This window comes from Bubalus bubalis, chromosome 24 (assembly GCF_019923935.1).
Source record: "Bubalus bubalis isolate 160015118507 breed Murrah chromosome 24, NDDB_SH_1, whole genome shotgun sequence".
NCBI classification, from domain to species: domain Eukaryota; kingdom Metazoa; phylum Chordata; class Mammalia; order Artiodactyla; family Bovidae; genus Bubalus; species Bubalus bubalis.
In genome coordinates, this window is record NC_059180.1 from 8,396,417 (window position 1) to 8,408,123 (window position 11,707).

The 11,707-nt window shown below is 48.6% G+C and overlaps 1 protein-coding gene across 5 annotated transcripts in view; it reads left to right on the forward strand.

The window, feature by feature from the left end:
- The window catches only part of HIP1 (huntingtin interacting protein 1), a 137,390-nt gene that overhangs the window by 122,014 nt on the left and 3,669 nt on the right, over nt 1-11,707 (forward strand). For all 5 annotated transcript variants that reach the window (XM_044936079.2, XM_006057114.4, XM_044936080.2 and 2 more), the window contains 9 exons: nt 1,556-1,666; nt 2,891-2,949; nt 3,494-3,587; nt 6,033-6,133; nt 6,417-6,522; nt 7,748-7,871; nt 8,322-8,383; nt 10,250-10,358; nt 11,493-11,574. In XM_044936079.2, coding sequence (XP_044792014.1) covers nt 1,556-1,666; nt 2,891-2,949; nt 3,494-3,587; nt 6,033-6,133; nt 6,417-6,522; nt 7,748-7,871; nt 8,322-8,383; nt 10,250-10,358; nt 11,493-11,545 — 819 coding nt within the window. In that variant the 3' untranslated portion in view covers nt 11,546-11,574. The remainder of the gene's footprint in view (nt 1-1,555; nt 1,667-2,890; nt 2,950-3,493; nt 3,588-6,032; nt 6,134-6,416; nt 6,523-7,747; nt 7,872-8,321; nt 8,384-10,249; nt 10,359-11,492; nt 11,575-11,707) is intronic.

Genomic DNA, 11,707 nt, shown 5'->3' on the forward strand with positions numbered 1-11,707 from the left:
TGATGCCATCCAGCCATCTCATCCTCTATTGTTCCCTTCTCCTCCTGTCCTCAATCTTTCCCAGCATCAGGGTCTTTTTAAATGAGTCAGCTGTTCGCATCAGGTGGCCAAAGGATTGGAGTTTCAGCTTCAACTTCGGTCCTTCCAATGAACACCCAGAGCTGATCTGCTTTAGGATAGACTGGTTGGATCTCCTTGCAGTCCAAGGGACTCTCAAGAGTCTTCTCAAAAGCATCAGTTCTTCGGTGCTCAGCTTTCGTTATAGTCCAACTCTCGCATCCATACATGACCACTGGAAATACCATAGCCTTGACTAGACAGACCTTTGTGGACAAAGTAACATCTCTGCTTTTTAATATGCTATGTTGGTCATAACTTTCCTTCCAAGGAGTAAGTGTCTTTTAATTTCATGGCTGCAATCACCATCTGCAGTGATTTTGGAGCCCCAAAAAATAAAGTCAGCTACTGTTTCCCTATCTATTTGCCATGAAGTGATGGGACTGGATGCCATGATCTTAGTTTTCTGAATGTTGAGCTTTAAGCCAACTTTTTCACTCTCCTCTTTCACTTGCAATATGGTTCCTTTTAAATAAAGACCAAAACATGCAATCTTTAGTTTTGCAGCCATATCCAACTCTTTGCAACCCCATGGACTACAGCCCACAAGGCTATTCTGTCCGTGGGATTCTCCAGGCAGGAATACTGGAGTGGATTACCATCTCCTTCTCCAAAACATGCGGACTCAATATTATATTGTTTAAAGATACATTCATAGGGATTTTAAAAACAAACCAAAAAAAGACATGGTAAGTATTCTTCTGAATTGTTTGTCTTTAAGTGGGAAGTAGGAAGGAAGGCAGGCGGAATCAGGGCAGGATATACAGGAGATTTCAAAGTATTGAGGAGGTTTCTTAAGCTCTTCTTTAAGTTTGGGTGGTGGATGATATGGGTCATCATATTCTTGACCCACTCATATCTATTTTATACTCTTGTGTGTATAACACTTACTGTTTCTAAAGATCACAGGCTTTGCCATCAGACCAGAGTTTAGATCCCTGCTTCTCCATCTGTTAGCAGTTACTGTGGTCAAGACGTTTGACCTTTCTGAGCCTTGGCTTCCCATCTGTAGGACAGAAATAGTAACTGCCTCGTACGATTTCCCTCGAAGCAAAGTTAAATAAGGGACAGACTGTCTGGTTGGAAGACATCATCCCCATTTGAAGATGTTTTTGAAGTACCTCCCAAGCAGCAAATTCAATCAGTGCTACTTTGGGTGGGGTCAGGGTCTGAGCAGCTACAACTGAGTGGCCTTGTGGGGGTCAATGGAGATGACCTTTTGGAAGGAGGTAGGTTCTGAGTGAGCATAGACTTGGGAGGAGTGTGGGGTTGCAGAGCTCACGCGGTAGAGAGAATTCCGGACAAGCCCCTCCCTGGCTTGCAGAAGTGTTCCGTGGCGGGTCCTCGTACCTTCTGTCATGGGAGGTTTACCGGTCTGCCGCGGGAGGATAAAGAGGAAGTCTGAGGGTGGTCTCAGCGTTCGTGATGCTGTTCACAGGATCTCCTGCCCAGAGGCCTGGACATCAAACAGGAGGAACTGGGGGACCTGGTGGACAAGGAGATGGCTGCCACTTCCGCTGCCATTGAAGCTGCTACGGCCAGAATAGAGGTATGGGAGTGTCTGCGAGATCACCTCAAGTGATGCTTTGCAACTGCTACCCGTCTGCAGCTTTGTCCGTTGGGTATATCTGTCATTCTCTGCAGAGACCCATGTGCGTGTGTGCATGTTAAGTCACCTCTGTCATGTCTGACTCTCTACGACCCCGTGGACTGTAGCCCACCAGCATCCTCTGTCCATAGGATTCTCCAGGCAAGAATATTGGAGTGGATAGTTATTCCCTTCTCTAGGGGATTTTCCTGAGCTAGGGATCAAACCCAGGTCTCCTGCATTGCAAGCAGATTCTTTACCGTCTGAGCCACCAGGAAAGCCCCCTTCTCTGCAAAGCCCCCTACAAAACAAACCAAAACCCAAACCCCCTAGGGTCTCTGAGAAACAGAAAATAGAAAGTTCTAGCCAAGAGAAGATGAGCAGTTTCTGTAAGGATCCCATACTTTGGTGTCAGGCCATCCAACCTCAAATTCCAGACTGATCACTCGCTAGTTGTGTGATTTCCAGTAAGTTACGTTAACCTCGCTGAGATTCAGATTCCGTCTCTATATGATGGTGATGACGCTCGTTCCTTCCTCAGAGGGAGGAAGCAGGGGTTCCCAGCCTCTGGGCCACAGTCAGGTACCTCCTATCAGATCAGCAGCACCATTAGATTAGAAATAAAGTGCACAGTGAATGGAATGCCCTTGAATCATCCTGAAACCAGCCCCCCAACCCCCCACTGCTGGTCGATGGAAAAATTATCTTCCATGAAATCGGTCCCTGGTGCCAAAAAGGTTGGGGACCACTATTGTAAACAGTTCTGCGCGATAACACACAGGTGTCTTGGGGCCAGGTGCTCAGGAAATCGGCAGTAGCTGTTGTCTCAGGGAAAAGCTGAGCGGGCACCTTGGACAGGTCCTTTGGTGGCAGACTCAGGCCATCCGCCTTGGTAGGAGGACCTGGTGCAGCTGCCCCTGTTGGCGTGGTGCCATACTTCTCAGAATTCTGGGCTCATCAGCCCAGTACCAGGATGTTAAGACACTCACAGGCCATAGGTCGCACCAGCTGCCTCCCACTGAGTAGTTTGGAGCTCTGAGTTGTTTTCCTGCCCCTCACGAGGACATGGGTGGGCACTGCTAGGTCTCTCGGCATCTGCGGGATGTCAGAGCCAAGATGGAACAGGCCACCGGTGGGTTCTCAGTCTCTGTGATGTATTCGGAAACCCTGCTTCTTTTTGAATAGGAGATGCTCAGCAAATCCCGAGCTGGAGACACAGGAGTCAAATTGGAGGTGAACGAAAGGTCAGTTTGAGCGGCGTGGTGGCACCTGGGTGATGAGGATCCAACTTGTCCTGCCTTGGCTCATACCAATTAGAGCAGAACATTAAGCCGCCACAGGGAACAGCCGAGTCTGTGGAATTGTCAGTATCAGTATGATTATTATTTTTTGGCCATACCACACCCCTTGGCATGTGGGATCCTAGTTCCTGGACCAGAGATCAAACTCGCGTCCCCTGGATTGACAGTGCGGAGTCTCAACCCCTGGACCACCAGGGAAGTCCCAGTATCAGTGTTATTGTTAATACCATGATAACACTATTGCATTACAGGGGAAAGGAACCCCAGGAGTCACCACTGTTCTGTTCCTTATGGAGACGATCCCCACTCCAGTCTCCTCTCTCACACACCTTTCCTTCAGGGCTTCACCTCCAGAATATTCCCTACCTTCTTTCCCATCCCAGGTCTGCCTCTCTTTAGGCAAGAAAACGAAAATAGTCTTCGGCGTTGTCGTGGATCTCTGTTTTGCACCCTTGACGATTTTGTTGTTGTTCTTGCTCTTTTGCAGAATCCTTGGTTCCTGTACCAGCCTAATGCAGGCCATTCAGATCCTGGTCCTGGCTTCGAAGGAGCTGCAGAGAGAGATAGTGGAGAGTGGCCGGGTAGGCGTGGGTGAGGGCCCTGGGCAGAGCGGGCGTTGGTTACACCAGTTACTGAATCCCACTTCACTGAGAGGCTGAGTCTACTCCCTGCGCCTTCAGCTAGGTCTTGGTGTGTGCCGTCCAGCTATGCATGTCCACCTGAGGGTCCAGCTGCCACTCCCATGGACATCAGCAAATGCCATGGAAAGAAGCTGGGGCACAGCCAGGTCCCCTGAGGGCAGTGAGCCAGAGCCTCCAGCGACAGGCTCATCACCCCAACCCATGTCACTGGAACCTCCCAGGGAAACTCAGTGTGCGTTGCACGTCCGAGCCCCCAGAGGAGGAAGTGAGGACTTTAGTTGCCAACTTTGCACTGTAGGCTCTGCCATGCCTCTCTCTGTCTTTTATTTTTGGCTGTGCAGCATGGCACATGGATCTAGTTCCCTGACCAGACATCGAACCTGCAGCCCCCTGCAGTGGAAGCTCGGAGTCCTAATCACTGGACCCCACCAGGGAGGCCCCTGCCCTGTCTTCTAGCAGCAGTTTACTGGGTGACGCAGACAGACTCCCTCCGTCACTTGTTGATAGCGTCCCTTCAAGTTTCTCGTTCCTTTGCTGGCGTTATCACCCTCTCTTCTCCTTTCTCATATCCCTGTGTGCAGCTGCTGCTCAGGAAACAGTGGTCCAGGGAGGGGGTTATGAGCCTAAAAACAGTTCTGTAAGGAATGAAGCCACATCTGCTTTGGTAGTGCTTTTTATCAGTCTGAGAGGTGATTTTGTGTGTGTGCATGCTCAGTTGTGTTTGACTGTTTACGGCCCCATGGACTGTGTAGCCTGCCAGGCTCCCCCGTCCCTGGGATTCTCCAGGCAAGAATACTGGAGAGGGTTGCCATTTCCTACTCCAGGGGATCTTCCGTATCAATCATATATCCATATCAATCATATATCCCTGATTGATATATGACGCTGTGTAAATTTAAGGTGTACAGAGTAATTGGTTGACTTACACATATAAAGTGATTATCACAGGAAGTTTAGTGAACAGCCATCGTCTCTTATAGATGCAAAATGAGAGAAACTGGAAAAAACTTTTTTTTCCTTGTCATGAGAACTGTTAGGATCTATTCTTGAAAGTAAAGTGAAAGTGTTAGTCGTTCAGTCGTGTGCGACTCTCTGCCACCCTATGGACTGTAGCCTGCCATGCTCCTCTGTCCATTGGATTTTCTAGGCATGAATACAGTAATGGGTTGCCAGTATTCAGGGGATCTTCTCCAGGGGATCGTCCCAATCCAGGGATCAAACCCAGGTCTCCTGTATTGCAGGCAGCATCTTTACCATCTGAGCCACCAGGGAAGCTTTGATTTAGTAGCCTTCATACCTAACACATAGGTATATGTTCACCATATTTATCATGTTGTACATTATATCCCTAGTACCTTTGACTGCCTTCCTCGAATTCCCACTCCTCCGACCCCTCAGAAATAATTTTGTTTTTAATATCTATTCATGTGGCTGGACTGGGTCTTAGTTGCAGCATGTGGGATCTAGTTCTCCAACTGGGGATCAAACCTGGGCCCCTTGCATTGGGAGCATGGAATCTTAGCCACCAGGGAAACCCCAGAAATTTTTTTTTTAATCACTGACTGTGTACTCACTGTCCTCTTCTGGCAGATTGTAGAGAGCAACTAGACTCCCTGAAATAAGTTATTTGTATATATGTATACTCCAGTACTCTTGCCTGGAAAATCCCATGGACGGAGGAGCCCTGTAGGCTGTAGTCCATGGGGTCGCGAAGAGTCGGACACAACTGAGCGACTTCACTTTGACTTTTCACTTTCATGCATTGGAGAAGGAAATGGCAACCCACTCCAGCGTTCTTGCCTGGAGAATCCCAGGGATGGGGGAGCCTGGTGGGCTGCCATCTATGGGGTCGCACAGAGTCGGAGACGACTGAAGCGACTTAGCAGCAGCAGCATGAATAGTATATTTTCTTTTCTTTTGATGTGGACCACTAACGAAGTCTTTATTGAATTTTTTACAACATTGCTTCCGTTTTACGTTTTGGTTTTTTGGCCACAAGGCATGTGGGGTCTTAGCTCCCCGAGCAGGGTTTGAACCTGCACGCCATGCATTGGAAGGCAAAGTCTTAACCACTGGACCACGAGGGAAGTCCCAGTATATATTTTCTTATATGTACAAGATAGAGATATTGGGATGTAATGGAAATGCTGTCAGCTTTGGAGTCAGAAAAGCCTAGGATTTGTTTCTGTTTATTTTCTGCGTATCCTAAGTGAAAGTATTTTTGCCTCTCTGAATCTTAGCTTTCTCATCTGTAAAATGGGAATAATAATGTTCACCCGCCTCAGAGTTACTGTGAAGATTGCATGGGATAATACATATAAAAAGTACTTGGCAGGTAGTGGGCACACAATAAAATGTTGCTATTATTACTTCTCTCTTCCCCAGGGTACAGCATCCCCTAAAGAGTTTTATGCCAAGAATTCTCGATGGACAGAAGGACTTATCTCAGCTGCCAAAGCTGTGGGCTGGGGAGCCACTGTCCTGGTGTAAGTATCTGTCCAACCCAGGGCTCCTCACCTCCACCCCCATTCCAGTGATCCACCCCAGGAAACAACTGAGGGGAAAAATCTGGCCCCTAGAAATGGATTGCTGATAAGGACGTTAATAGAACTGAAAGTTTAAAAAGGAACCTGGGTCTCCTGGGGCATCACAGGAGTGGGGCAGGCAGGCTGGGTTCCCGGTCTGCCAAGGTGATGGAAGTCGTCTCAGTGAGAACACAGGGGTTACAGCTCTCAGTTTCCTAACCCGTCTGGTCTCCTGACTCTCAAGAGACGCAGCTGATATGGTGGTGCAAGGCCGAGGGAAGTTCGAGGAGCTCATGGTGTGTTCACGTGAAATCGCTGCGAGCACCGCCCAGCTTGTAGCCGCCTCCAAGGTAGGATCTGTGATGGGCTCCCCACGAGGGAGAGGGGTCCCCAGCATCCAGATCGAATTCCTGATCATCTGAGGTGGAGCTGATGTAATAATAATAAAGTGTACAATGAACAAAGTGTGCTTGAAACATCCCTGAAGCCACCACCACCCCAGCCCTGACCCTGGTCCATGGAAAAATTGTCTACCATGAAACCGGTCCCTGGTGCCAAAAAGGTTGGAAACAGCTGCCCCAGGGCACTGTAAGGTCTGGCTAGGTTAGAAACCCGAACCCTGGCGCTGGCCCCAAGAACAGACGGTTTATCCAGCATCCAGGTAGGTTGAGTCTCAAATTAAAATTCTGCCTCCAGGGGTCTCCTAAAAGCCTTCGTTCAGCAGGGTGCCCTTCTACGCCGCTCTCCACATGCCCTCCTCTTGGTTTCCTCACTTTTATTGCAAATGGCCTTTAAGGGTCCAGCCATGCCTACCCCTGAGCAATCATACGTTCAAGGAGCACTCAAGTAAGCACAACACCGGCCCAGTTAGCTGGTTCCCTGGCTTGGCTCTGAGGTTCCGCAACCAATGTCTGCCTCTCTTCAAAAGGCTCCAGATTCGAACCATTGCTCCAACTAATCCCAACACAAAGCTCATCACCAACATCTTTCCATGGGGTGTATATTTCCCTGGGGAGTATTCTTTTACTGTCCTTGTTTATGGTCCCAGATTGGGTTTCACAACTGGAACACTTTATCAAAATAGAGGGGAGAGAGAAGATGGGATGATTTGAGAAAGTAGCACTGAAACATATGCATTGCCACGTGTAAAGTGGAAAGCCAGTGTGAATCTGCTATATGACACAGGGGACCCAAAGCCAGTGTTCTGTGACAACCTAGAGAGGTGGGATGGGGAGAGAGGTGGGAGGGGGAGAGAGGTGGGAGGGCGGTTTTAAGGTCTACATGTGTATGCGTATGGCTGATTCATGTTGATGTATGGCAGAAAGCATCACCATATTGTAGAGTAATTATCCTCCGATTAAACGTAAATTTTTCAAAAACTGATACAGTTAGAGTTCAAGGCCACCAGGCAAATAAGCCAGAAATGATTTTTGATACTAGAGGGTGATGGCAGCGGTTGACCCCCACAGGGAGTGATTTTTGAGAAGTTCGTGGGTGGCCACGGCAGAGCCCATGTATTTGTCAAGAGCCGTCATTTGACTGTTGTGTGACCCTAAATCTGCTTGGTCCTGGCAGGTGAAAGCTGATAAGAACAGCCCAAACCTGGCTCAGCTGCTGCAGGCCTCTCGGGCCGTAAACCAGGCCACTGCCGAGGTGGTGGCCTCAACTATTTCCGGCAAATCACAGATCGAGGACACAGGTAGGCTTTCAGAAGCTGAGCTTTTCTTCTCCATCGTGTGTGGGTGGGTACATTCTTCTCCACCATCCCAATTTCCCACAGGCCGGCTTCCAAATTCTGTCTGGTTTTTCGTCTTTGTACATTCCAACTTATTTTCTTGTAAGTTGAGACACCCCATGGGCAAGCTATTGATAGCACTATATGGACAGGCCTGAGCTAGCTCTTCCATTGAGTCGTTCCTCTGCATTCAGAGAAATGGCCCCCCAGGCCTAATTGTCCATTAAGGGAGTGCGGAGCAGTTCTGACCCTGGTTACCCTGTCTTCCTTCTACTCTGCCCCTTACTGACATCCACGCATCTGTTGGTAAACGACAAACCAGGAATTTCAGCAGAACATTGGCATCGGCCACTTCTCAAGTAAATGTCAGCTGGAGTATCATTCAACAAGACCCTCGTTTTCCCATTCTTACAGACAGCATGGACTTCTCAAGCATTACGCTGACCCAGATCAAACGGCAGGAGATGGATTCCCAGGTAGGAACTCCATCAGTAAGTTTAATCAGACTATTGCCTACGACACTGACCCCAAATATTATTTCCATGGGGAGAAGTCAGAGGCTCGGAGAAATGAATACAGATATACATATCACCCCAAGAATGAACATAAATGATGCTGGAAGAAAACAGTGGAGGTGGAGATAGTTGATTAGGAAAGATCAGAATCTTGGGCGGGTAGCATTGACATATATACACTTATTGTTTAGTTGCTAAGTCGTGCCCGGCTCTTTGCAACTCCATGGACTGTAGCCCACCAGGCCCCTCTGTCCATGGGTTTCTCCAGGCAGGAATACTGGAGTGGGTTCCCATTTCCTTCTCCAGGGGATCTTCCCAACCCAGGGATCAAACCCTTATCTCCTGCATTAGCAGGAGAATTCCTTCCTGCTGAGCCTCCAGGGAAGCCCATATATATACATAGCCATGTGTAAATTTAATAGCTAGTGGGAAGCTGCTGTATAACACGGGGAGCTCCGCTTAGGGCTCTGTGATGACCTAGTGGAGTAGGATTGGGGGTAGGAAGGAGGTCCAAGCAGCAGGGGGAGATACACACACACACACATATATATATACACACACACATATGGGTGATTCACTTCATTGTACAGCAGAAACTAGTAAACATCGTAAAACAATTATACTCCAAAAAAAAAACCAACTCCTAAAGTTAATGAGAAGGAATAACCAAGAACCAACCCTTCCTTTAGTGAGATTGTACCTTTTCCTCCACAGTAGTAATCCTAAGTTATCCCAACACCTCAAAAAGACCAGAACCATTGTATTTGGTTTCTTCCTGGACTTACAGAGAACTGGGATTGAAAGATGGGTTGTAACTGGATTAGAATATATCATACAGATAGACTTAACATTAGAGTTGTCCTCCCCCCCCACCATGTTTTCCCCCCATTTCTTTCTGTTTTTATTTATTGAACAATGTTATGTCAGTTTCAGATGTATACCCAGTGATTTGATGTTTGCATATACCATGAAATGATCAACTTCAGTCTAGTAACCATTTATCTCCATACAAGTTATTACAATAATATTGACCATATTCCTTAAGCTTTATATTACATCCCTATGACTTATTTATTTTATAACTGGAGGTTTGTACCTCTTAATACCTTCACTTATTTCCTCCCCCCTTCATTCTTGCAACTCCTGTTCTCTGTATCTGTGAGTCTCTTTTCGTGTTGTCTTGTTTTTTAGATGCCTCATATAAGAGAGAGTATACAGTGTTTTTCTTTTCTCTAGCTGACTTATATCACTTATAAGACCTTCTAGATCCATCCATTTGTTGCAAATGGCAAGATTTTTTATTTAATAGCTGAGGGTGGCTCAGCAGTAAAGAATCCGCCTGCAGTGCAGGAGACCTGGAGTCGTAGGTTCGATCCCTTGACCGGGAAGATCCCCTGGAGGAGGAAATGGCAAACCACTCCGGTAATCTTGCCCGGAAAATTCCACAGACAGAGTGCGGCAGGCTACAGTTCATGGGGTCACAAAGAGTCGGACACGACTGAGCAACTTTCACAAACATTCAGTAGGTTTTTAGTTAGTGATGTATCAGAGGAATAAGAGATAAGCTCTTCTCTCGTTTAAACATTGATCATAAAGCATCATTCATTTTCAACAGAGGATCCCAGTGAGAAAGACCCTGGGATAGATGGATGAACCAGAGGGTGGAGAAATCAGAGCAGAGACAAGGGTGAAATTGAGGGCTGGTTGAGCTATGGAAACAGCATGCATAACAAAGAAGAAGTAGTCCCAGACCACAGAGGAAAGGGATTAGTCGACATGAGACCGTTCTCAGGTCCCTGCTCAAAGAAAAGGCCAATTTCCCCACAGGTTAGGGTGCTAGAGCTGGAAAATGAACTGCAGAAGGAGCGTCAGAAACTGGGAGAGCTTCGGAAAAAGCACTACGAGCTGGCTGGGGTCGCCGAGGGCTGGGAGGAAGGTGAGCCTGGCCGAGGACTGCGCAGCCCGTGGGGGTGGGGGAGGATGTGATCTGGGAGGAAGGTGAGCCTGGCCGAGGACTGCGCAGCCCGTCGGGGTGGGGGAGGATGTGATCTGGGAGGAAGGTGAGCCTGGCTGAGGACTGCGCAGCCCGTGGGGGTGGGGGAGGATGTGATCTGGGAGGAAGGTGAGCCTGGCCGAGGACTGCGCAGCCCATGGAGGTGGGGAGGATGTGATGAGGGCCTTCGCCCTCCAGGAAAGCTGAACCAGGAACTTCTCCCTCCTCCCTGTACTCAGAGCCTCCCTTCTCTCTAGTGTTGAATGGCCTGAGAGCCCCAAACTGGGGTAGACCGTGGTGAACAGAAAGCTTTTGTAGTCACCTTTCAAGACTTCCTGGTGGCTCAGACGGTAAAGCGTCTGTCTACAATGTGAGAGACCTGGGTTCAGTCCCTGGGTTGGGAAGATTCCCTGGAGAAGGAAATGGCAACCCACTCCAGTACTTCTTGCCTTGAAAATCCCATGGACGGAGGAGTTTGGTGCAGGCTACTATCCATGGGGTCGCAAAGAGTTGGGCACGACTGAGCGACTTCACTTCATTTCAAGACCTAAACGTTGACCAGTGGTTGGCCACTCACCACTATAGCCTTTCAGGCTCAGTTAACCTGGTTTTCTCCCCCAGGAGTTTTGTTTTAGGCCAGCATCCAGTTGAGTAGTGAATGGACGAATAGTGAATGGTGAAGACCCCAGCAGGCAGGGTTAGTGAGTTCCAAGCTTCCGGCTGCCTAGAACCAGTGATGGGTGGCCATGGCAAGAAACTGAAAGGAGTCAAGAGCTAGAAACAGGGTGGAGTGGAGGAAGGTTTGGCCCACCAGCCCAGGAACTCCCGGTCTCCCAGAATCTGAGCGGACTGCTTTTCTACACGTCCAAAGAGGCCAACTTGATCAACCAAGATCGTGATTCTTGTTGGGCTCGCCAGCTCTGGGAACCCACCACAGATGCCTCCCTGGACACTTGACCCGGGAGATTCACTTACGATCACATGCATTTTAGAGCCCAACCTGGCAGCCGTGGTTGTTGGTTAGATGAATGCATGCATGTACGAAACGCTGTGAAACAGAAGTAACTTGTCTTTTAGGAACCGAAGCACCACCATCTACACTGCAAGAAGCGAAAACCGAAAAGGAATAGAGTCACACCGATGCTCCACATGTCAGAGTGTAAATCCTTGCTGCCCATCAATGCACGCGCGCGCGCGCATGTGTGTGTGTGTGTGTGTGTGTGTGCGCGTGCGTGCACTCTGCCCCCAGTCACGGGCCAGACCGTGGGGGTCCACCCCAGGCCTACCCAGGC